The following is a 25,347-nucleotide window of genomic DNA, read 5'->3' on the forward strand; positions in this document are numbered from 1 at the left end:
TTCAATGGAAAAAAGAACACGATTCATTAAGCACAATATATCTAAGGATGAAAGGAACGCCATAAAAAGTCTTCAAAACGATTGCTCTATAATAATAAAGCCTGCAGACAAGGGCGGGGCGATTGTGATCTGGTCCCCTGCTGAATATAAAAAAGAAGCTTTAAGACAACTTTCCAACACCGAGCAATATAGGAAACTCTCTGGCGATCCAATAAAAGCAATTCAAAGTGAAATCTTCACACTAGTCGAATATGGAGTGGAATCTGGCTTTGTAGGACCTAAGGAATCAAAATTTGTAGTCAAAGAACACCCGCGAACCCTTAATTTTATATCTACTTCCAAAAATACATAAGGATGACAAACATCCGCCGGGACGACCAATCGTTTCGCGGTGTGATTCGGTCTTTGAACCGGTTGCAAAATATGTTGAACATTTCCTGAAACCCTTCCTGCAGGAAGTTCCTTCATACCTCAGCGATACAATGCACTTTTTATATGAGATCAAAGACATGAACTTTACAGATACATCACAGCTATTAGTTACTTTTGATGTGGTGTCCCTTTACACCGAAATTCCCCAACAGGATGGACTGGAGGTAATTGAGGCATATTTGGAATCAAGATCAAAACCTGAACAGGTACCAACTAGCTTCATTGTGAATTTGGCCAAAATTTGCCTCAAATGTAACTATTTCAAATTTGATGACTCTTTCTTTTGCCAAGTGACAGATACAGCGATAGGCTGTCCCTTTGCTCCTGAATTTGCTGTACTTTATATGGCCAAATGCGAAGAAAAATTTGTATTTAATACTACTCATATTTTCAGCAGATTTCAAGATGGGTCCGTTATATCGATGACCTATTTTTTGTCTGGACTGGTACCAAAGAAACACTATTTATGTTTCACGATTGGTTAAACGAGCGCACACCGGACATCAAATTTAACATTCATCAAGACAATAAAAGCATCAAATTTTTGGATGTGAAAGTATACGCATCGGAAGGTACATTAAAAACCACATTGTTTGTTAAAGCAACAGATGGGAACAAGGCTCTGCATTTTCAAAGTCGTCATCCTCTGTGCCTAAGGGAAAATCTCCCTTATGGCCAGTTTTTAAGGATTCAACGCAATTGTTCAGATGAAGAGGAATTCCACAAACATGCAGAGAATCTGATTACGCAAATTGAAAGATTGTGGGTATCCCAAAAGACTTCTGAGGAGATCAATGAAAAGGACATGGTGGATCCCCCCGTGAAGAATTACTGAAGAAGAAAAACAAAACTAAATTAGACCAATTAGTTTGTGTATCCACCTTTTGTACTAAATCCAATGAATACAAAAAACATCATGACTCAAAATTGGCATATAATCTCGAACTTGAACAACACTTTAAAACGACCTTTATTTGCATTCAAAAAGGAAAGTAGCTTAAAAAAAATCAACTGGTCCGAGCTTCTTTCCAAAAACAAACATCAGGCTCAGATATACGTGGCTTTCTGAGATTACCACCTATTAAAGGACACAGAAAATGTGGGACATGTATATGTTGTAGCCAGACGATGAAAGGCAATTTATTTTCTCATGGATCAATCAATTGAAAGCATGACTCTTTTACAAATTGTAAAACAAAAAACGTATATGGTATAGTCTGCCCGTGTGACAAACTTTACATTGGGAAGACCAATCAAGAGGTACAACAAAGAATATGTCAACACAAGTCTAGGATACGTAAACATATAATGACGGCTCCCCTTGTCACTCACTGGCTTGAAAAAAAACACCTCGAAACAGATCTGAGATGAACAGTGATAACTTCAATAGAGTCAGGTGAACGAGAAGGAGATCTAGAGCGAAAACTGAACCAACAAGAGGCTTTTTTAATTATCAAATTTAATACAGCCATAAATGGGCTGAATGAACAAACCGAAACATATAATCTGTGAGCCCCGTTTCATCCGTGCTGCATTTGCTGATTAAAAGTTACATCGTTGTGCCTGAGATAATTCAGTTTATGAAAAATCCCCTTTTTTATATGGTGAACACAATACACAATTATTGGACTACATAAAAGATTTCTGTCAAATTATGGCTGACCTAGACCAGTTTTACAACTGAGTTTTTTTTATCTTTTTCCCCCCTTTTTTGAATAGAACAATATGTTGCTACTAGTAAAGGCTATTCTTCATGCTCCTAAATCACCACATTTGTGATATTCTTTATTTATTCTTTATTTTTTAGATCTGCCGCATGATACGCATTTTAGAGAGAGAGAGACACACCCTTTTTTTTAAAAAACGGGAAGCGTATAGATTCAGCGCAACGGATTAGTAAAGTTTCTTCATTTTTTTCAATGAGAACGTGTTTAACAACGGACACCGTAAGCATTGCCCTATGATTGACCAGGAAGTACTGCCACGGTAGAAGACTCTATCGCACAAGGCACGCTAAGGAGCAGCTTAAGAATATTTAAGTTCTGATTGTGCAGCATTCAATATTCTTGTGAGGTACAGCAAAAAAATCATTGCAATCCGGTCGAGGGATTGCGATTTAGAGATGCGAATCTCGCTTTAAACTACACCGCATAGTTTCGTTACGCGGTGGTGTAAACATCGGATCGGATGACTAAGCGCCAACATTTCCATTTAGCAAAATGTGAGCGATATATTAGTTGTAGTTCCCATTGATCGGGCTGAGCACAAACATTATTTTGTAAGGACTATAGTATTGAAGTTTTTTTCATCTTTGACAACTTCCATAGCGATGACATTCACAAATGGTGTTTTAACCAACAGATTATTCTGGGATTTGATTCCAAAGAAAAACGAACATGTGAAGGCACAACGGGTCTAAAGTAAGCACTGTTACAACGTTCTAAGGCTGATTACAGATCTAAAAATCCCGCAATGGCTATAATAGTAATGACTTGTTTTAATTTTGTCTTTAAATGCTGCATTTTGTCACTTGGTTCACCGGCGGGTGAACAAGGAGATTGGTATTCATTTATAAGACCAGATTGAAGTAAAGGAAGCTGATGTATTTTGAGTAACAGAAGTCGGATGTTTGGATGTTTAATTGTAAGCATGTTTATCCCTCTTTTTTTGTTTTATTTTTTAGCTTGATGTTCCACGTCTTGAGTAGAACCTGACATTTATGTCCCAAGGGTTTGAAACGCGTTGACTGTTTATTAGTCTATACCAAATAGGTGTCCATGAAAACAAGCAGACTGCATGATGATCGCTACTAACTAGGTGTATAGAGATTAAAAATGTAATAGTGAGCACAGTTGGTCAACCATTTGGAAATTTACCTCTGAATGAAAAGAATACAAAATGTGTTGTATTGAATTAAGCTTCAGAGGTATATATTAATGTAAACCAGAAGATCTAAAATTTGTAGAGAACACGAGCTGTACCGAGCTGTACAGATTTATGGTTTATTGTTAAAAATTTTGATTGAACATGTGTCACAATTTTTTTTGTCTTTGTGTTAAGTGGTGTTGTGTTGTCTTCAGTTTATGTTTAACTCACATTTTACGTGTAATGTTGATCTCTAAAAACCAAATGTCTTTTCAATATAAAAAATAATAAATAAGATATGGCTTAAAGATATTTAATAAAGAAAAAGGTAAAGAAATTTGAGTGAGCATCAGTATTGGCAGCTTTTCTGTTGGTTAATTACAGTCTATGCAAAGCATGCGTATCTTCAGCTACAATTTATTTTTATTTTTTTAAAGAGTTTGATTAAGCGCGAACTGGACCCGAAGATATCCGGTATTGGAGCGCTTTACATGAGCACCAGTTTCGTTACAGATGGACATATTAATTTTTGTTAGGCACGGAGTTTAAGTGAATTGCCCAGAATCGCAGGATGCTGAGCATCGTTGCCAAAAATCTAACCCAGTTCCCCAGCTTCAAGGTCGACCGTTCCAGCCATAAGACTACATCCTCTTCCCTTAACATCAAAAAGATTGTTAGTTACTCTGTAAGCATCTGTTTGTGGCATGTAGTGCTGTAGATTCACATGCACCCACCCTCCTCCCGTGACACCTGTGTCCGTTACAGTTTGCTTATTGCTACACATGGACATCTCTTTACTACACTTAATGTTGCTCTCCATTCTAACCCTCCAGTGGGAAAACAGTCAAACAATGGAGTCAATGCGCATGTGCGTTATCACCAAAAGTAGGAGTCACTCGATCTTGTGATTCGAAAGACTTCGAAGAAAAAAGACTTGCACGCATCCGTATGCAGCACTAGATAGCAGAAGTATGCAAAACATCTGAATCTACAGCACTACGTGCCACTAACCGATGCCTGCAGAGTAAGTTACATTATCCAAATTCACTGCCCAGATACTTGTATATCCTAGGAAGCACCTCAGATGTCATTGATTACATTGCTGCTGACATTCTATACTTATTGACATCAATGATATCACTGAAGCTGATTAGCACCCCTGCACCTCACAGCTGTTTGTATACAGAGCCTGATCTTGTTCCCAGCCTTGTACAGCGCTTTGACATAAATGTAATTGTGCTTAGTACACCTTTGATGCAAAGTCTGACCTTCAGCTGATTCTCTGCTCAACGCCTCCACACCGAGTATACACTAGCCAGGCCCTTTTGCAACACCATGCTCTCTATACCCCAACCACCATAGGTTACTGGCCGCAAACTTTGGCTGATCCTAGATTATGGGTGCAGGGTATGACCCATGACTCAGTCACCCACTCAGTGCTTCAGCCCACAAATCATGTTTGGCACAGACTTTGGTACTGTGTACTTCGAGATAACAGATGTGTAAAATGGCCATACTTTGCAGATTGTTATAACAGTCAGTGGTCATGTGATAAGTAATTTCACCAATGTCATCTGTTGCATCGTGTTAGGCCATGAGCAATCGATTGAGCGAGGAGTTCTAGATGAAAAATGTCAATTAATGTTTAATATGAGTGGTTTTGAGGGAAGCTAACACTGGTTCAACTAATGTTGTGGCTCTGCCTCTTGACTGAATATTGCTGCCATAATGATGCGTTGTTTTACGGTTCATCATGCTGTGTAGTGTGCACACTATGTGGAACAACGATTTCACCTAGGTTGTAAAATCAATTAAAAAAAATTTTACAAAAAAAAAGATGTTTTAGATCATATCCATAACATGTCTTCAAACATTTTTAAAGGTGATGCATATAAAATCACATCACTAACCTCGAAATAACTCCTTCTCCTCAAGAATGTTGCATTGTTGGTAGGGTTACTGATGTATCCCCTTTTTTCCAACAGGTATGTCCCTCTCACCAAAACAGTGACTGTGGTGAATGGCGCTGCAGTCGAGGTAAATTTCACTCTTGCCCGGTCAGTGCCAGAATCTAACAGCAACGATGAAAAAGGAAAAGCTGGGGCAACTAGTTCAGATGACAATGACCCCAAAACAAGGGAGTTTGAAACCTTGATCAAAGACCTCTCAGCAGAGAAAGGCTTGGATAAACTCCTTATGAGCTCTCTGGGTGATCCAACTCCACACCGGTACCGCCCATACAAGGATCTTTCAGAGTCCTTGCGAGGGCTGAACTTGAACTACCCACAAATCACGGCTCTTACCAAGTAAGTCTCTTCATGGCACCTTAAATCTTTGGCTGTAATGAATCACTGGTTACTGTCTAGTGGGGGAAGAAAAAACAGAAATGTTATGATTTTTGTCCAGCAGTTCTGTAAAAGTAGTATCAGCATTGGGTCTGTCATAGAGGCACACAATTTCAAATATTCCTGTATACAAACATCAGTTTTAAAACCTTTTTTTCAGCTTTAACCTATGAGTGGATGTGGTTTAAGCTCCGTCTTGAGGCCATTTTGGAATCTCCTAAAACATTTCAAGCACAGGAGTCCTCAGATGAGCTTTTACTCTGATGTATGTCCCCCCCCCAAAATATTTTTCAGTCAGAGCAGCTGCTTCTATATCTGTATACACTTTTTTCTCTTCTTGATTACTGATCACTTTTTTCAGCATGTGTTGTAGAGAGCATGATGTACCCACTCCTGCAATCTTGTTGGTTTCAGAATAGTACAAAATGTTTTTCTTTGAAGTATTTGTTTAGTTCTAAGGATGGATTAAATGACCCTCGCCAGGCCTCCTGAAACTCATGAAGCAACAGGACACAGTCTCCACTTTATATATTTTTTGTCAAAGGTTTTTATTTTAAGTAAGGTAGAAAACAAAGGGAAAAAGAAAACACGCGGCAATCCCGCCACAATTTCCCACGCAGGGGAGATGCACAAGGGGAGGGGGGCCGCTATGACTGGTAATAGTCCTGTTGTCCGGCCCAGCTGGGCTACAATCTAAAGGAGATGAAGAGGGACCAATTCCAGGCCGCCAGTACAGAGGCTATACAAGCGTTTGAAGGCCACCCATCCAGAGCAAACAACAACATGCAAGTTACCGGGGTCGGACCAGTCAACCCCATAACTGTAGGCTCTCCCCTCCTGTCGTTGAGGACTGTCACAATAATCCAACAAAACTAAAAAAGAAAACCAGGAGAACTCCCCCCCCCCCCCCCCCCCCCTTCTCAACCACCACCCACCCACCCCCCACCCCTCCAGTGGTGGCAGCACACAGCCACACTACAGCAGGCTTCCAACGAAGGTGACACTTGAAACAGATGAAGGGCTCGGATCGACGGCGGGTACACAGCAGCCGGTAGCCCCCGAGAAAGGAAGCGCACCAACGGCCCCCAGCGGAAAACAACATTTTTGAAGTCCCCCAGAAATATGTCCGCCATACGCTCCATGCTCAACAACTTCCACAACCTCGCATGCCACAAAGAGATCGCTGGGGCCTCCCTCTTTTTCCAGACCGCCGCCAGAGTGATTTTAGCCGCTCCTATGCAGAGCCAAAGGATCTGTTTGTCCGCTCGCGTCTGATGTTCTAAAAGTGGGTCCCGAAGGCCCAACAGCACTTGCTCCAGAGAGTTCCTGATCGGATACCCCAGGATGTCCTTAATATGGGACAAGATCTCTTCCCAATAGGGGCGGATAACCGGGCAGTCCCACCAAATATGGCGGAAGTCCCCCAACAAACCACAGCCCCGCCAACATCTGTCTGAGGAGATAGGGAAAATACGATGGAGCTTGGCAGGAGGGAGGTACCAATCCATCATAGTTTTAATATGCGCCTCCCGAAGGTCCATTGAGTGATTGTATCTGGCCAGGTCTCGCCACAAGTGGGACCACTCCTCATCCGTGATGTCACGCCCAACAAGGCCCTCCCACTGACCCATATACCGTGGCCTAGGCGAGACAGCTGTGGCCAGGATGTGGCTATAGATGAAAGAGATTGCCCCACGCATAGTTGAAGTGCGGGAAAGAAAGGCTTCAAAGGGGGTAGGTGGCCGAGTCTCCGCCTCCCGAACCGACGGAGACAGGGCCCAGTGTAGCAATTGGCCGTGATGAAACCTCTCCGTCTCGGCGATCCCATAGTCTCGTCTACAATTCGGGAAAGTCAGCGGGGCAGAGCTGTGGAACAAATGCGTGAGGGCTAGGCTGCCTCCCTCCCTCCAGGCGTCAAAGGGGCCCTCTCGAAGCGCAGGCGGAGAGGCCGGATTGAAATGAATGGGAATGAAGGGCGACGGAAAAGTAGTCCAGCGCTCGTCTCCTGAAACCGCATCCCCGACCTTAAGGGTGGTGCCAGTAGGGGTGCTAAGGTAAGCATTCTTGGGCCTGTCCCCCTTAGTCTTCCACACCAGGTCCCAGATCGTGCGACCCGCCACACTCCTATCCATGTGGAGCCAATGTTTCTCCGAAAGGGGTTTGGGTCCACTCCACCAAGACCCTCAGTTGCGCTGCTTTATAGTAGAGATGCATATCAGGGAGGCCCACCCCCCCCCCCCCCCCCCCTCCAACCGCGGCCGCCGAAGGGTGGTAAAGGAAAAACGAGCCCTGCCACACGAAGCGGAGCATGAGAGTCTTTATGCGGCGAAAAAAGTCCCCGTCAAGAACAATAGGGAGAGCCTGGAATAGATATAAGAGCTTCGGGGGGAGCATCATCTTGATCGCATGGATCCTGCCCAGCCAGGAGATAAACAGCGGCTTCCAGCGCTGCAAGTCAGTCTGGATACTCGCCAAGAGTGGAGGGAAATTGGCCGAGTACAGCTTACCCACCGTGGGGGTCAAGCGGACCCCTAGATACAATAGTGAGGAGTGGGACCACGATAGGGGCGAGAGCGGTCGAAGCCGGTCCACCTCCGCCGATGAGAGCGTGAGATTGAGGATATAAGATTTGTCATAATTGACCCGAAACCCCACAACCCCCTCCAAGCGCGCCAGGGCCGTCTGCACATGGGGTAGGGAGTGTGCCGGATCCTCAAGGGAAAGGAGGACATCGTCCGCGAACAGAGAAATCTTATGTTGCTCCCCCGTGAAGGGCAGTCCCCGAATGTCCGGGTGTTCCCGTATTACTATTGCTAGAGGCTCGATACTCAAGCCAAACAACAAAGGGGAAAGAGGACAGCCCTGCCGCGTACCCCGCGAATGCGGGGAAAAAGGGGGACAGGTACCCATTTACTGCGACTCTAGATCGGGGGCCGCTATAGTTGGCTTTAAGCATGGTCACGAACCTGCCCGAGAATCCAAAAGCGTGAAGAGTTCGGAACAGAAACTGCCAGTCCACCCGGTCAAACGCCGTCTCGGCATCCAGCCCAATCAGCACCGCTGGGATGTGAAACCGGTTGGCTTTCTCAATAAGATGGACCACCCTTCTGGTGTTATCATGGGTCTGCCGCCCTTTGATGAAACCAGATTGGTCAGGGTGAATCAGTGCAGGCAGCAAGTCCTGTAAGCGCGACGCCAGAATAGAAGAGTAGAGTTTAGCATCTAGGTTGAGCAGGGCTATCGGCCGAAATTACGAACAGACAGAGGGATCCTTGCCGGGTTTGGGGATCACCGAGATGACCGCTTCCGCCATGGAGACTGAGGACACCCCCGAGTTAGCCATGTCATTAAACAGGCGAACCAGGAACTCACAGACTTCCCCCGCAAAGGTCTGGTAGAAAAGGGCCGTGAACCCGTCCGCACCAGGTGCCTTGCGGGGCTTCAGGGATTTAATGGCACCCAATACTTCTTCCCTAGTGATGGGGGCAGAGAGCAGGTCATTCCATTCGGGAGAAACGCGGGGGAGCGGAAGAGCGCGCAGATAGTCCTCCTGAGCCATGGGGTCCAGAACGTCCCCCGAGTACAATGTCGCATAGAAGTCCCCGAAGAGTTCTGCCTTGGTCGCGTCGTTGTGCTGCAGCACACCAGCGGCATCCCTCACGCCCCCTATGTACTCCCTCTCCCGCTTACGGCGCAGTTGACGGGCTAGGTGCCTCCCCACCTTATTCCCCTGAGAGTAAGAGAGATGACGGAGCTTCAGGAGGGTGAATTCAGCCCTGTTGTTATAGTGGGCCCGAAGTTTGCCCCTGAGAGCAGTAAGGGAGCGCAGCGTCTGCCTGGACGGATTAGCCTTATGTGCCTGCTCCAATGTTAAAAGCTCCCTCTCCAGCGCCTCCCGCTCCACCCTCCGCTGCCGGTTAAGCGCCGCATTAAGGGCCAAGCAACTACCCCGGATCGACGCCTTTAAAGGCGTCCCAGGTAGTGAAGATCGAGGTGTCCCGCACCGGGTTGAGCTGAAAGAATTCCCGAGTCGCCTTCCGGAGGGCATTGCAAGAAGACTCGTCCCGCACCAGTGACGCCGGAAAAAACCATTGTCGCGGCACAGTCCCCTCCGGAGCCCACTGGAGGCCCAGCGCCAGTAAGCTATGATCAGAGACGGAGAGGGGAAAAATTTTCGCTTCCCTCAGGGACCCCTGGAGGGACTGGCTATAAAAAACATGGTCGAGGCGGGAGTAAGAGTTGTGCACGTGAGAAAAGAAGGTATAATCACGGGAGACTGGGTGCAGAGCGCGCCACCCGTCCAACAAACCGAGCTCCTCAAACTGCCGACGTGTCTCCTCAGAGAAGAGGCCGGCCTCGGCTCTCCGCTGATGAGAACAGTCCAGGTCCCTGTCCCAGACCAAATTGAAATCACCCATGATAAAGTGGGCGCCCTCCACAAAGTCTTCCACTGAGCGCAACAATTCCAGGAGGAACCTATTTTGCCCAGCATTGGGAGCATACAAAACTAGGAACGTGCAAGTCCTGCCATCTGCCCTCCTTATCGCCACGCACCCCCAGAGGCTGAAACTGAAGGGTCGAACGAAACATCAGGGCTACTCCCCTGTGCTTCGACGCCACCGAGGACCTATAGATAAGAGGGAATTGCCGATGTTTGATGCGTGACTCGTCTCGCCGGGTCAGGTGCGTCTCCTGAAGCCCCACCACATCCAGGTGATGATCCAGGATGTATTTCCAGACCTTCTGGCGTTTCTGGGGAGAGTTCAGCCCTTTCACATTCCAAGTACCTAAGGTAACAGGCATCCTATATTGCTCCCCTCTCTCTTCTCCACCTGATCTCCCCACTCACACCACAGCACCTTCACCCATCGTCCAGCGCGAGCAAATCTCCCTCTCCAAACTAGGGCCAGCAGCGCACCCCGGGACCATCGCTCTCGAATCCCAACCCCGGGAGACTCAAGGCCATACCCTAAATTGTCATATGTCTCAGCAGACTCACCAATCAGATGCGCCTCGCGCCCTGCCTTAGCAAGTAGAACAAGGACCCTGGCCAATTCCGCCCCCCACTCCCCTGTCTGGAGCCAAGTCGCGTACAATCACTCACCCCAGGACCTCCCGCCATCCCCCACACAACAAATAATCCCCACACAGCTCGCACACGCCACCCCCAGCCGCCACCACTGGACCCTCCCTTCCCCAAACCCAACCGACCCCTCCCCTCCCCTCCCCCAACCCCCCACCCTCTCCGGGGACCACCCCAACCAGGATCCCACCAGAGATTAAACTGAAACAAGAAAAATACCAATAACTCCAAAACAGGGACCACTGTAGGTATCCCCCAAGTCCATGAAGCGGAGTCTCCGCCCTCACTTCTCCAATGAACAGGCCCAGGGTGTCTCCTCACAAAGTACATCAATACCCCGTGGTACCTGAAAGGAGGGTGGCCCTCCGGCGACAAGCAAGCAGAGGCCTCCCGAGTGGCTAGGCAGCCGAAGAAGAGTCCTGCAAGGCCGCCTCCGTCACAGTCGCCACCGAAGCAACCGCGGCACCTCGCTCCTGTTCGCTGGTCTCAGGGTCCGGCCGACCCGGGCCGGAAGGGCGCCCCACTCGCTGCCAAGAGAAGGAGCGTCGACGTTGCCTCACCGGCGAGTCCCCAACTCCCAGCGGGGGGGACCCGTCGTCCAAACCAAGGAGACCCTTGGCAGCCTGTAGAGAGCGGACCTGAACCAGCCTGTTGCGCCACCGGAAAATAAGCCGGAACGGATGGCCCCACGAGTAGGAGATATTCTGGTCCCGCAAGAAGGACGTCACGGGGCGAAAGTCACGGCGCTTCTGCAGTGTCGACGCCGTCAGATCCTGAAACAACTGGGGGCGGTGGTCCCGGTACAGCAGCGTTGGAAGCCCTCTCGCCTTCCGAAGAATACGCTCCATAAGTTGGTAATCGTGGACGCAAGCCAGAATTTCGGGGGGAGGAGCCCCTGACCCTCTCGGCAACCCCACGCGATGCACCCTTTCCATCCGGACTTCGCGGAGATCGTCCTCTCCCAGGATCTGCAAGAACAAGCCCTCCACGTAACCCCGCAGGTCCCCAGCCTCTCCATCCCACGGCACAGCGCGAATGCGGATATTGTTCCGTCGGGACCGATTTTCTAAGTCCTCCGCATGGGCTTGGAGGTCCAAGTTCTGCTCCGTGAGTCGAAGGACATCCTGTTGGAGCTGATGAACGTCGCCGGCGAGCCCCAAGTCATGCTCTTCCAGGGTTGCCACCCTCTCTTCAATACCATCCACATCTCGACGCACCTCCCGAAGGTCAGAGGCCAGCTGGGAGCGGAGGCTGGTGATATCCTCCTTGATGGCGTTGAACAGGTCCAGCATAAACGCCTTGGTGACAGGCGCATCATCATCAGGGGGTTTGGCAGAGGCACTAGCGCCCGGCGGCGTCGTAGGGGTGGCACCCCGCTGCGAACAGTCCCGTCCAGATTTGCCCCCTCGGGTTTTGCCAGACATCGTGTCTCGGTCAGGGATAGCAACACGTCACCCGGCTATCCGGCTCCACCACTGGCGCCGCCTCACTGCGTGTCTCTACAATCGGGGTTAGACGGTTTCCGGACAGGCCCCACTCCCCAGTCCGTGCCAAGCGTAGGGGGGAGGCAGGCACAGGCAAGCTCTGATCAGGCCAGAGAGTCCAGCGAAGGGGCTGCACACCCGGTTGCAGGGCGACTCCGCACACGCCCCTGCTGCCACAGGCCCCCGGTCACTCACCACATCCGGGACACAGGACCAACAGGAAGGGCAGTGGGGCAATGCGTCCTCCCAGCGTTCGCCAGCGGGGGCCCCCCAGGGGGACCTCCCACACAACGGGCTCCAAACTTTGCTCGCCGGGCCCACACGGGCTCCCCCAGCAGTCCAGTGGCCGAAGCAGGCCCCACACGTTTAGCGAGATCACAGGCCCTCTAGCACCAGCACGGGCGGAGCACACTCCAAGCTCCCACGCCCCAGGCCCCCACGAGCGCCTTCCAGTCTAGACTCCCAATGATCGCAGCACCTCCACCGCCCCAGCTGCTCACCTCCTCACGGGAGCCCGGAAGGTCCGGACCCCACACGCCGCGTCACCACGGCAGCCCGGCAGGCTCAATCTCCGGCGCTGCAGCGCTCCCGTCTGGGGACCTCCTTGGGCCTCGCCCCCTCTGCCGGAGCGGGGCCAACGCTCCCAAGTGTCCACCGCTGAGTCCGCCTGCAGGGCAAGGTCCCCGCACTCTGGGCACTTTCACGCTGGCGCCACCTCCGATAGTCAGCTCCGCCCCCGATGGGAGGCTGGGCTCCACAGCTCCAGCCCCGAGTCTCAGGCGAGGTCCCGGCTCCCCTGTCAGCCACGTCGCAGGCCGCAATCCGGACGGGACAGCCAGCGCCACGGGAGGGGCCGTCAGCGACCCAAAACTTCCTCCGCTACCTCCGGGGACCCAGCGCTACACCGTGCAGGTCTCAGAATTCCTCGGAAGGCCGCAATAACAATGCTGTGCAGTACTGGTGCCGGAAGGACCGAGGAGAGCGTCCTACTCCGTCGCCATCTTGACTCCCCCCCCCCCCCCCCCCCCCCACATTATATATTTTTCCAACATAAAGTATGGAGTTGCCTTTCTTTGCTTCATGGAGAAATTACGCTATAGGTAAAATATTTGATGTCTGGAGTCAAGTAGGGTTCTAGAACTAAGGCGTTGTTAAAAGACCTTCAGAGGAGATAAAGATTTTCCCTCAACGAGAAGTTGTTTTATGCAGTCCTGGAGCTTCCAGGGTATATGAGAATAATTCTGCGTTGGGAATATGCAAAATCAATAATTTATATCAAGTCCCTTGTGCCAAACTTAAAAATAAAATCAAAAGCTTTATTTCGGCAACAAAAAGCAGCCATAAAAGCACAATGCAGAGATAGCTCTGATATAATGACATCATTACAAGCTTGCAAAAATGCAGAAAAAGATATAAGAAACATATCTTAGAATTAATACATTGGGTAAATATCATTTAAATAAGATAACCAGGCTAGAGATGCTTTCACCCAACTCCAAATTACGCCTTATGCACTTTAAATACTTGCATCACATTTATAGAACTCCCACGCAGCTTAAACGCATGGGGCTCCGCCCTGATGCACAGGGTTGGCGATGTAAGGCCCCTAATGCTTCGTTCCGCCACATTGCCTGGAGTTGTCCCGTAATGGTGAAATTCTGGAGGGAGGTGTTTCAAAAGATAAGTGAAATAATGGAGAACAATGTACTTCCATCATCCAAAGTTCGATTCTTGGGATATGTTAGGGAGGCCCCAGTTGGATGTCGCACATTACTATGCTTCTACCACTAGCGCAGAGTCGCAGTGCACTGGGGCAAACAAACCACCCCAGTCATTACAACATGGATTTTAGACGTCACATTCTGTCATGAACAATTGAATACTTGTTGGGAAGTGCTACCACTGGCGTCTAGACCCAGAGATATATGGGTACCCTTCTTGGCTTGGCTGTCTGCCTGTAATTCAGCTCAAGCACATACTGCACCACTCACCCACGATCTGGATCAAAGACCCGACTAACAGATAATTTGGTACCCTTAAGACTTGTATGCCGAGACAATACTGCTGTTCATCTCACCGTGGTTTATCACATTCTGCAATACTCCAAAAACATGAGTCCGCAACAACAACACTGTCTTATGTCTACTTGTGCTATGATATATGATTTAAACATGCGACCAAGCTATGTTGCTTCATTTTGGTTTTGTTGTTAAAATTAATGATTTAATCAATGGCCATAATATGATATACGGCATCAGATATAAGTATATTGACTCTTATGTGTTTTGTCTAAATGCCAATAAACACATTAAACAAAAAAACAACCCAAAAAAAAGATTAGCAGAGTGGATGTACTATAAGAAACGTTTTTATAGAATAAGGGCAAGTCCACCTATCAATCTGTCCCAAAGTGCGCATTTAATAAAGTGACACAGTGCAACTCAAAAGTACTAGAATCTAAAATAACATACATTTTCTTATCGCAATGGCACACTTTAAAAAAGAACAAATATTAATATAGAGGTTGGGGGAGTTTAACTGTTGCAAATAAATTCAGCTTCTCCACATCTTCTCAAATCACTCTTTCTTAAGATGGGAATTAAAACCTTAGTGTAAACATTGTATAAGTGACAGAAGAGGCTAAAGTGGAGCAAACCCCGGGTGGGGGTTTGGGAGGAGGACTGGTCACATGGAAAGAATAACACTTAACGTGGATCAAATTTGCCCACTGGAAAGCCCAGGTGCCACCTCACAAACCAGTCTAAATCTCGTTAAAAGCACTCTCTCCCAAGTGTTGTCAATCCATTCTACGTACGACTCCTTTACAAAGGGAGTCTGAAGCTTCATATAATCCCTGACTGGTCTTTAGGATCTTAGTATCCTCTCTGTCGGTGTTTCATTGTTTTGAATGACTTATTGACCCAAACAAGGCCAGATTTAGACATAGCAGTGGGATTGGAAAAAGGTCCTGACCTCCCCAAGATGGACATTTCAATCTTAACATGTTGGAGACAAGGGGTTATCAAACCTCTATCAAAAGTGAGACGGTTGAGTATAATCTCCATATTAAAGCCAACATGCAGATTTGCCCAAATTGCGCACCACATGGCCAAGGGGGCAATTTGATACTGTCCTCCACATACTCAACCCCAAGGTCTTGTTGGACAATAAAGGTTAAGCAGGCTGGTGGGACTCCCAGATGGTGCGACCGTAACTCCATTCTCTTCACCTTGAAGGGAAGCGATATTTGAACAACCCCAGAGACCAGAATGGGGAGACATTTAATCTTATAAACCTCCAACAAAGTGGCCACTGGTTTTCTGCAAATGAGTGAAGCATCAAATACAACGCCTAAGTATGGGAAATCCTGAGTAGAAGCGACAGGATGACACTTAAAATACCCTCTTCCTCTCATGAGACTTGAAACCACAAACCATAGTAAAAGCTTGGCATTAGTCAGTAAAAAGACAAAAGGACGCCATAAAGCTAACAAATTCCTCAAACTCGATATTTAAGCATTTAAAGTTTCTCCCAAGTACCACTGCATCATCCACATGGAGTAATGCTGGGATGCTTTTTCCTACCAATCTAGGGGGCATCCCCAGGGGTAGCAGATAGGGCTATGCCCAGGCCGTTGATATATATTCGGAATAGAATTGAGGCGAAGGCACAGCCCTGGTTCACCCACTTTCCCAGTTAAAAACCAGCAGTGTGCTCACTAGCTGGGCCAAACATGACAGGCGCTGAGAGGTTCTAGTGCAAGGCCCATTACAAAAATGAACAAGCCCTACAGACACCCCGAGGTCAGTCAGTATGGACTACAGTTTGGATCTTAACATGCTGTTGAAGGCTCAGGACTGGTCCAGGAAGGCCAGTCAGTTGGAGCCCTGTTTAACGATGCTGTATTTGCTAATAAGCAAATGCAGGTTCAGGCATTGGTCCACCGTACCTAGCCCTTCCCGAAATCGACTGCACCTCCGATAGCGTGTTCTCCTCCCTAACCAATATCAGAAGGCTTTCCAGCATGACTCTCCCTGCAATTATAGCCGCAGAGTCCAACAGGGATATTGGCCGATAGCAACTTGGTGACTGGGGGTCTCCACCTTTAAAAATTGAAACGATAGTTGCATTGTGCCATGAATCTGGGAGACCAGTTTTGGTAAAGGCATTGAAACAGTTACATAACAGTGGGGACCAGAATTCCGGTAAGGCTTTATACAAGTCCATAGGGACCCTGTCCGGTCCTGGGGCCTTGTTAGCTGGAGATTTCATAATAGCATCCCAGATCTCTTCTACGGTAAACTCCATGGTTAAAGAAAAGACCACCCCTGTCTCAGTACTATCTGGGGATATCCTGGAGCCATATAAAGTGCCAAAGTGATTGACCCAAATTTCTGGGGTGACTGTGGTAGTAATGGTATTATTGATAGCCCCCATAGTGCCAAGATTGTTAACCACTTTCCAAAAGGCCCTGGAGTATTTGTCTGCAGCCCAAAACCAGCCTCCCCCTGTGGGCCATTGGATCCCCTTGCATTTAACACTCAGATCAGTTTTATACTTGGCAGTGTGCTGTTGAACCCTCGATCTATTCCTCTGTGTCTCTTTCAGATCCTTATGAAGTTCCACCGTGGCCTTTCTACAGGATGAATCGAACCATTTTACCTCCAAGTTATCAGATCTGATAGGCTTTAGAAGTAACTCCCTGACAGTGACATCCAGTATTACAAATTGATTTACCACAGCCCGCTGGTCCCTCAGGGAGGAAAGACAATTATTCAATATATCCAAGTGGTTGGCACACAAACCTTGCAAAAAGAAAACATTCAACCGTGCCTTTTCTGGAATCGCTCCTAGGATATGGAATGCACTGCCCCCAGAAACCAGACTGAATCCGTCTACTGCTTCTTTAAAAAAAGAAGTAAAATCTCTTCTCATGACTAAATTCACATGAACAATGTATTTAACTCTTATAACGGCTGCTTGTATAGTAGGACATAACTGTCATACAGTGTTCTTTTGTTCATCTATCTTCCCTTGTAAAGCGCTCTGATACCCTCAAGGGTCATGTTCGCACTATATAAAACATTCAAAATAAATGAGTACCTCTAGATTTGAACTTCTCCAAATCAACTGCAACCCTTTTGACATGACTGCTAAGGAGGACGTGGGACCCCATTAGGCTCACTATCCACCCCCTCCCCCTTTGTGGATACATTAATCCCAACTAAAGGGGGGTATGGTCATTAAATGGGGAAACCTCTGTTCCGCCCCTTGTCAACCAGCTCATAAGTGATCTGGAAACAAAGAACTAATCAATGATTGAGCCGTAAAGCCCCCTAAGATAGGTGGCCTTTGTGGAGTAAGAAGAGTCTGTTACTTGACAGGCATTAAGGATGTCAAGGATATTCATGAAATTTAAAAGGGCTTTAGCTCTCTGATCCATACCTTGGGGTCACCCCCGGGGCTAGCCCTATTAAAGATGGATGACAAATTGCCATTCTGCAAAGGTCCCAATTAAATGTTAAAATCCACACCATCCACAATTTGAAACCTTGAGTGCAAGTAAGCAAATTCGATATCAAAGCTTAAAATAAGGTCTAGTAACCTATTAATGTTTGAACTAGAATCTGCTCAGAAACATCCATTATACAAATTAATAAAAACAATGCTGATACTGTTAAGCCAAGTAGTTAAAAAGGCTTGTGCAGAGGTGCTATCACTACATACCACCCTGAATTTGAACTCCAAGGTTATACAGAAATAAGCGGACTGAGGGGGAAGGGATTGCAGGGGCCATATGGGCGGTAAACTCATCCAGACTAATCTCTTCCGAAGCTCATGTCTCTTGAAAAAGAATATGATTTCAGTGTTGGATAAAGGTGACCCTGCTTCCATTATCAACTTTACTGTCCAGGCCAGCAATATTCCAGTAGTGTAACTTCACCTGATGGGTGGGGGAGACATGACTGACAAGGTTACAATATCGAGACCACCATCTTCATCCGGGTAGAGGGGAGTAAGGGGGTATCTTACAGGGCCCACCCCAATGTTGGCTCATCTGCCTGCTGGCCAGGACCTTGACTAATTTCCTGTGGGGCAGGCACATGCGTTGTCAGCCCATCACTAAGTCAATTTGTATTAGCCAAATCCCCCAAAGGGGTGCATAACGGTTTTGAACGTGAATGGTATATGCTTCTGGTCGAGCTAGTTTGCGATCGTAGGACCTCCCTCCCCCGGGTATTGTAGCTGATTAGCCAAAGATGCATAAAAGTAGCCCAGGGACAGTAACGTAATGTTACCATGCTTGTGTTGACCCTGGGAAAAGGCCCTAATTAGACTTTCAGCTGTGCTTTGGTTTCTAAAGGTGAGAACGACACAGTCCACCAAGAATTCTTTGCACATCTTCCCCACAGAATACACCCTCCTTGCCCTGAAAACTTCATTAAATGACTTGTCCTGACGCCACATATTTTCACTAAGCCAATTGATGGATTTGTTTATTAGATCCTCTGTGGGCTCAGCTGACAATGGGCGTAGGATAGGCACATCGGCTAGCACAATGACATAATTACAGGCTACTGGCCTCAGATCATACCTGGAAGAGGGGCCCGATACCCGGCTCGAATGAATGTTCAATGTGTCCACATTGCCAGTTATAGTAGGTGGCCCTACGTAATTCCCTTGCACCACTCGAGCAAATGACAGGCGAGGGGCAACTGAGTTGATATTGTTAGCTTCTCCAGGGGAGCAGAGTGTGAATGTGCATCCAAATATACTCAGGTGCTCTTAACACACTAGCAATAGTCGTCCCGTGATGCAGCCAAGGGGGCAGACCCTGCCCTGGTTCTGACTGGCGCAGGAGGTGCCCACCCTCATAGCTCTGGTTCTTCCCGTCCTACAGAGAATTGATCTCTTGCAGCACCCTAGTTGTGGAGTAGACGGCAATCAAACAGTCTGGCTTGGCCGATACAATGTCCTGTCTATGAATCAGATTAGACAATTTCACCTCAGTGGTCTCCAAGCTATCCTGTAGCCCTTGCCTCTTCTGGTCCAAGAGTGCTTCTACAGCCTTATTCAAGTGGTCCAACTTGCCAACAAAACAGGACGAGGACAACAATTATTTGTAGATGCGTGTGCCACAGGCCTTGGTTAGTTTAAGATGGCACCTTGTTTCCGATGGAGTCCTCGTTTCTGTGTAGTACTTCTAGGCTCAACAGGTTTAATGAGAACCAGATTTAAGCATGGGGGACTTTTGTTGGGCAAGACCCTACTCATACAGCCCAGGGCCTGTAGGTGTGGGTCCTGGGTATCCTCAACCATATTGGCTTCCTCCAACATCTGGCTTCGTGGAGCATTGTATGGATCGTGCATAAAACTGCCTTCAGTAGTGACAGGAGAAAGCCTTCTTTCAAAATGATGAATTTCCTTGTTCAGGGCGCCCATTTCCTTTTCAATGCATCCATCAAGTGTGCTGATCTTTTTCTTTGCAGAGATACCTGCCATGTTGGAATCCAATTCACGCTTCACCATTCCTCCAACCCTTCAAGAAGTGCAGTAAGGCAGTTAGGTGGGCCTAAAGGCGTGACTCACACTCTGTAATGGTCAATCTAGATACAGCTAAGGTAAAGCAAGGGCGTATGAGAGCAGGAGTTAAACTGATGCTTTGAACCTTAAACCATGGAGGATAGTTCACCCTAGCTTCTTCACAGCTCCAACAGAGCAAACGGCCCACACTTTGGCTCACTGGAAGTGCCAAGGGAATGCGCTTACAAGGCTGCCTCAAAAAATATATCAAGATAGCTTTGTTGGTATAGATCGCCCCAGTGTTGCTTCTGTGTCAAAAAGCATTGGTGACCATGCACACAGGCAACAGGAGGTCAAACATCCCATATTCTCCCATGCACCTGATGATCCCACCTCCTAGATCAGCACATATGAGACCGGCCCAATAGAGAAAACAAAAAGGTAGGAGTAAAGGATGAGTGGATGTACATCCAAATATAGTCAGGTGCTCTTACCACGCTAGCAGCGGATGTACCGTGATGGAGCCAAGGAGGCTAGCCCTGCCATGGCTCTTTCTGGCACTGACTAGCTCAGCACAGGCCCCCGCTAGATGGGGTGTTTTTTTTGGAGTGTGCGTAGGAGAAGGGGTGGTGGGGGGAGCTAGGTTTGTCCCTCCTCTCCTGGATAACCGGTATTCTCTGACAGCAAGTTGCGCTGCTGCAGCAGCACTTCCTTTTATGTCCTGCCATACTTGGTTTGCAAGCTCTGGTAATCATAGCATCTGTAGCTTGTGCCTGTCCAGGGATATGAAGGTCCCAAAGCATTCCATGATTTTATTTTTAATGAAAGAAAACAATTTTGCATTGAAGAGACATGCCATTTGCTTGCTAATTGTCAAAAAAGGAGGGGTTTAGCCCAAAGGATTAGAGGGTAGGTAGGGCTAGTTATACTATATAAGAAAAAAATTTACCTATGCCTCTGGTGACTTCAACACTTATTCATATGAAGTAAGATAAACGAAAATTAATACGTTTATCTAAGCAATGATTTATGCCTTTTATTTATTTTATTTTTTAATTTAATATCTTTGATCACAAAAAGAACACATAATAAACTACACGAAATACCACATTGATAACTTGTCCTAACTTGTCCTGACGCCACATATTTTCACTAAGCCAATTGATGGATTTGTTTATTAGGTCCTCTGTGGGCTCAGCTGACAATGGGCGTAGGATAGGCACATCGGCTAGCACAATGACATAATTACAGGCTACTGGCCTCAGATCATACCTGGAAGAGGGGCCAGATACCCGGCTCGAATGAATGTTCAATGTGTCCACATTGCCAGTTATAGTAGGTGGCCCTACGTAATTCCCTTGCACCTCTCGAGCAAATGACAGGCGAGGGGCAACTGAGTTGATATTGTTAGCTTCTCCAGGGGAGCAGAGTGTGAATGTGCATCCAAATATACTCGGGTGCTCTGCAGATAAAGGAATTCAACTCCTTGGTTAAATATTACAAGGCAGACAAAGGAATCTAACTTCTTGGTTAAATATCACAAATATACTCCCTTGTGTCCCTGATATTTAGGGGATTTGATTGATTCCAAATATAAGGGTGTTAGTTGTCCAATCTATCAATTTGTTTGACAACTTTGCATTTCGTATTGTGTATATAATGATTGTTTTTTGTGACATTGCATTTGATGGTTTCAATGTTTGATTATTATGAGTTTATTTATAATTGTATGTCAAAACACATTTTTCACGTTGTTCACTTTCATTGTGTAAATATCAATGTGGTATTTCGTGTAGTTTATTATGTGTTCTTTTTGTGATCAAAGATATTAATTTAAAAAATAAAATAAATAAAAGGCATAAATCATTGCTTGGATAAACGTATTAATTTTCGTTTATCTTACTTCATATGAATAAGTGTTGAAGTCACCAGAGGCATAGGTAATTTTTTTTCTTATATAATTTGCTTGCTAAGCCACAATGGAACAGAAGGGAGTCCATCTAGCCCTAATTGGTTTCTGAGGAATTTGAAGAGGATGTTGTATTAGTAGAGGAATATAGTCCAGTGGGATAATTGGCCTTGAGGAGGAGGATCAGTGCCAGTCGCGTATTAAGCCTGATGTCTCTGATTCTGAACTTATTTCACGTCCGCGTCCTCCCTTGAAGCCAGCAGGCTGAGGGGCAGAGACTCCATCTGAACCCAAAAGTAAAACGGTATAGAGCCCTACTCCAATAATGACTCACATGAGCCCAAAGAGTAAACTTGAAAAAAGGATTGGCTTCAAAACAAGTATCTATTCTAAGGCATCGAGCGGCCTTGGAAAGTAGATTGACTCTGGGCACAAGCTTGGCCTCTAAATGATGACTTCACTAAAAGGGACCTTGGATCTATGCAGCAAGATCGGTATTTAGAGCAAGTTCAGCAACCACATCTTGAGCCATCTCAAAAAGAAATGCTCCATGAAGAGCCCTGCCAAAGCTTTCTAAGCCTCTGGTTAAAAAAACGCACTACATTGCCATCTGGTTTGAAGTCTGTGCTGACGGCACCAGGCAGTCACTAGAAATGGAGACAGGTCACAAAAGAGCTGCATCGCAATAGACACACAACACAGCTACACCTACCAGTCACCGTCTGAAGATAAAGCTTAAGTTTGAAGTGGGTATTTCCCTATAAGCTCAGAGCTTACAGAATACCGAAATGGTTTGTCTCAGTAAATCACACAGACTTCACACATTACACCATATGCACCATCACAGCTTGACTTTTCCCACTGAGATAAGGACCCTTGCAGGGGCCATGGTAAGTATCAGAAAGAGGAAGTTAATAATGCATGGAATACATACAAAATGGATTCTGATGTGGAGTAACAAATAAGTATCCTGTTGAAACATCTACATTCCAAATAAAGCATCAGTTTATACTCGTGCAATAAGCAGCTTTTCTTGGAGTAACTGGCAATTTGAACTGAAACACTAATTAAAATGGAAAGAATAAACCCGTATCTGCCTGTGGTCAGATTTTTAAAAGTCTACTACTGAAAATTATGAAGCAACAGTTAAAACAAGGACTTTAACAACAAAAATTGTAAGAAAATACAAGGCTGCTCCACACACCCCCATTCACATAAGTGCATGTATTACCAAATACTGTAGTAGTAGATACTGTAAGGAAAAGGACTTGAATACGGGGTGCAGGTGTTGGCCTTCCACCTTATGAGGAATGCTGATGCAGTGATGCTGCGGGGTAGAGAGGGACGGAGGTACAGCTATGAATTATTGTTTTTGCACACATTCCCAAGCCCTATCAAGTAGATACGGTAGATTTCATCTGAGTCAATGGACGCAGTACTGCAATATTTGTCCAAACTGCATACGAGGGCGCCAGAATTGTTGAAGGGAAAAATAATTTCTAATGACTGCATTAGATGTGCATTGTATACAGCCAACACTTTCTCCTGGTCAATACCAACAATTTCCTAAGACGGCGTGCATGGCTTGGTAAGTCATAATGTAGGCTTGAAGTGCTGCAACAGTTGCTGAACATTACATTCAACAGTGAGCAGCTATTTGGAAAGCATGTTGGAGAATATAAAGAAGAGACCATAGTGCTATACTGCAATGCATGCGAACAGTGTTTGACAACATGAAACCTTTACACACTTCAATAGCTACTGGAACACAACAACAGTTACCACATACCCATCAGTGCCAAAGGGGCAGTTTTCATGGCAATATCAGATACAGGGCGAGAGGGCTTTGAGCTAGAGATTCCTCCACTTCAAAGTAGCAAGTTCCTTAACCTTCCCTGAAAATCGACACCTGTTGGAGAAGGATTCTTGATTTTCCTCAACAGTAGAGCGAAATCTTGACAGAGAAAGTGATACTTTCAGTGGTATAAAATGGGCCTTCCATAGAATTCTAGTGCATTCCACCACATCATCTGTCATGCAGTCACAAGACCAACAAACACCATTTACTACAGATGCTGGAAATAGTAGCAATACGGATATCAGAAGAGTCTCTAAAAGTTTTATCTTCGACGCAAAATGAAAATGGAGTATACTTTGTATACTTCCTAACACTTAAGAAGTCTGACTCATTAATAGCAAGTCTGGATTTCAGACTCCTTAACTCTTAAAATGAAAAACCTTCAGAAGGGGATTGTACGACTACACATGAGAGATTTCAGATGGATACTTCGAACTGCAAATTCCTCACCTTGTGAATACTCCCCCAGGCTTCAGACTGGATCTTTAAACTCAAAAGCTTTTTGCTTGCTCGTGGTAGGTGGCAGTGTCCTACTCTGTGTAAATGTTGTTCCTCTTCCGAAGTGATGAGTATAGACTCATTTGAGCACCACCCAAGTGAGCTGACATCAGTTCCTTTCTTTCCACACCTTCAGCACTTACTCCTCTAGTCTTTGAGTGTACTTCTCCTAAAGAAAAATATTGTTTCCTATGTGCAAGGGACAGTGTCTTCTCCCAAAACAGGATGTAAACCTGGCAGTGATTGTTGCAGAGAATGTCTGTGACAGATTCCCATGAGGTATGTCTGTGGTCAGAGCATGAGGGCCTGCAACGACTCTGCCCCGATCAAGAATCTATGTGACCATGAGGTGAAACTCTACATCACCAAGCACTGCATGACCCTGCACTGTGATCGGTCGAAGTCTAAATTAAGGTCCTATTTCTGTAGCCGGTCCTCTTCGAAGTCGAAGACTTTGTGTACGTCTAAATAGCACAATAAATTGAAGAGGGAATCGGTCCCTTCCTGACACACTTAAACTCAGAGATGGCAGGTCTCGCTCCCAAACTCCTGAGGAGCTGATTCAGAGTTTGGTCCCGATGCAGCCTGAATTTCTGGGTTGGTCAGCCATGCTACAGCAAATAGATGTCTTTAGGGAGGCTATGTGGTGTACATTTGATGTACTTCCTGCTCCCACTGGTGTGCTGTTTGGCACACGGATCAGCTGATGCATCCAGTCAGAATTCCGCTAGCATGTTTACCCTCAGCACTATATTTGCCTCTTATACCCACATCCGTTCCACACTGACTTCAGTGCTGACTTTGGTTCCTGCGCCACACACTTCTCCAGTTAAATTCTCATTAATACCTATAGTGGTCTCTGACTCCAACTTCAACTTGACCCAGACCATGCTCCATCCTATGGAGGCATAGCGTATAACTAATCCTTAAAACTGAGATAAATTGCCATTACTAGACGGTAGAGCTCAAATCTTACATTAGTTCTCTTGATCAGATTAAGTTGAATGGGACTCATTCACCCCTCAATATGGCAATTGGTATGCTGACCTAGAGGAACTGGGCTTGTCTTTCCTCTTGTTTGTACCACTGAGGTGTGTGCCTCTATTGCAATGGTCATGATGCAGGCTGTAGAGAATCTTGACCACAATGGAGGTCAAAACGAATGTCTTGATCAAGGTTCTTCAGCCTGTACAGGCACCTACTGAACTTAAACAATGATTTAATAAGGCCCTAATGGATACGCACTTGGGCAAAACCATGTTTTGGGTCCCCCAGTTAATATGTTGGTAGCTTGTCGCCACTGAACAGAACCAGGCTATCCAGACTTTGACACAACTCCCTATACCTGA

At 46.4% G+C, this 25,347-nt stretch overlaps 1 protein-coding gene across 2 annotated transcripts in view; it reads left to right on the plus strand.

The window, feature by feature from the left end:
- CPD (carboxypeptidase D) overlaps positions 1-25,347 on the plus strand; it is a 752,391-nt gene that overhangs the window by 567,883 nt on the left and 159,161 nt on the right. For both annotated transcript variants that reach the window (XM_085649244.1, XM_085649245.1), the window contains exon 12: positions 5,283-5,603. In XM_085649244.1, coding sequence (XP_085505370.1) covers positions 5,283-5,603 — 321 coding nt within the window. The remainder of the gene's footprint in view (positions 1-5,282; positions 5,604-25,347) is intronic.

Source organism: Triturus cristatus, chromosome 3_2, assembly GCF_964204655.1.
Source record: "Triturus cristatus chromosome 3_2, aTriCri1.1, whole genome shotgun sequence".
In the NCBI taxonomy this organism is placed as follows: Eukaryota; Metazoa; Chordata; class Amphibia; order Caudata; family Salamandridae; genus Triturus; species Triturus cristatus.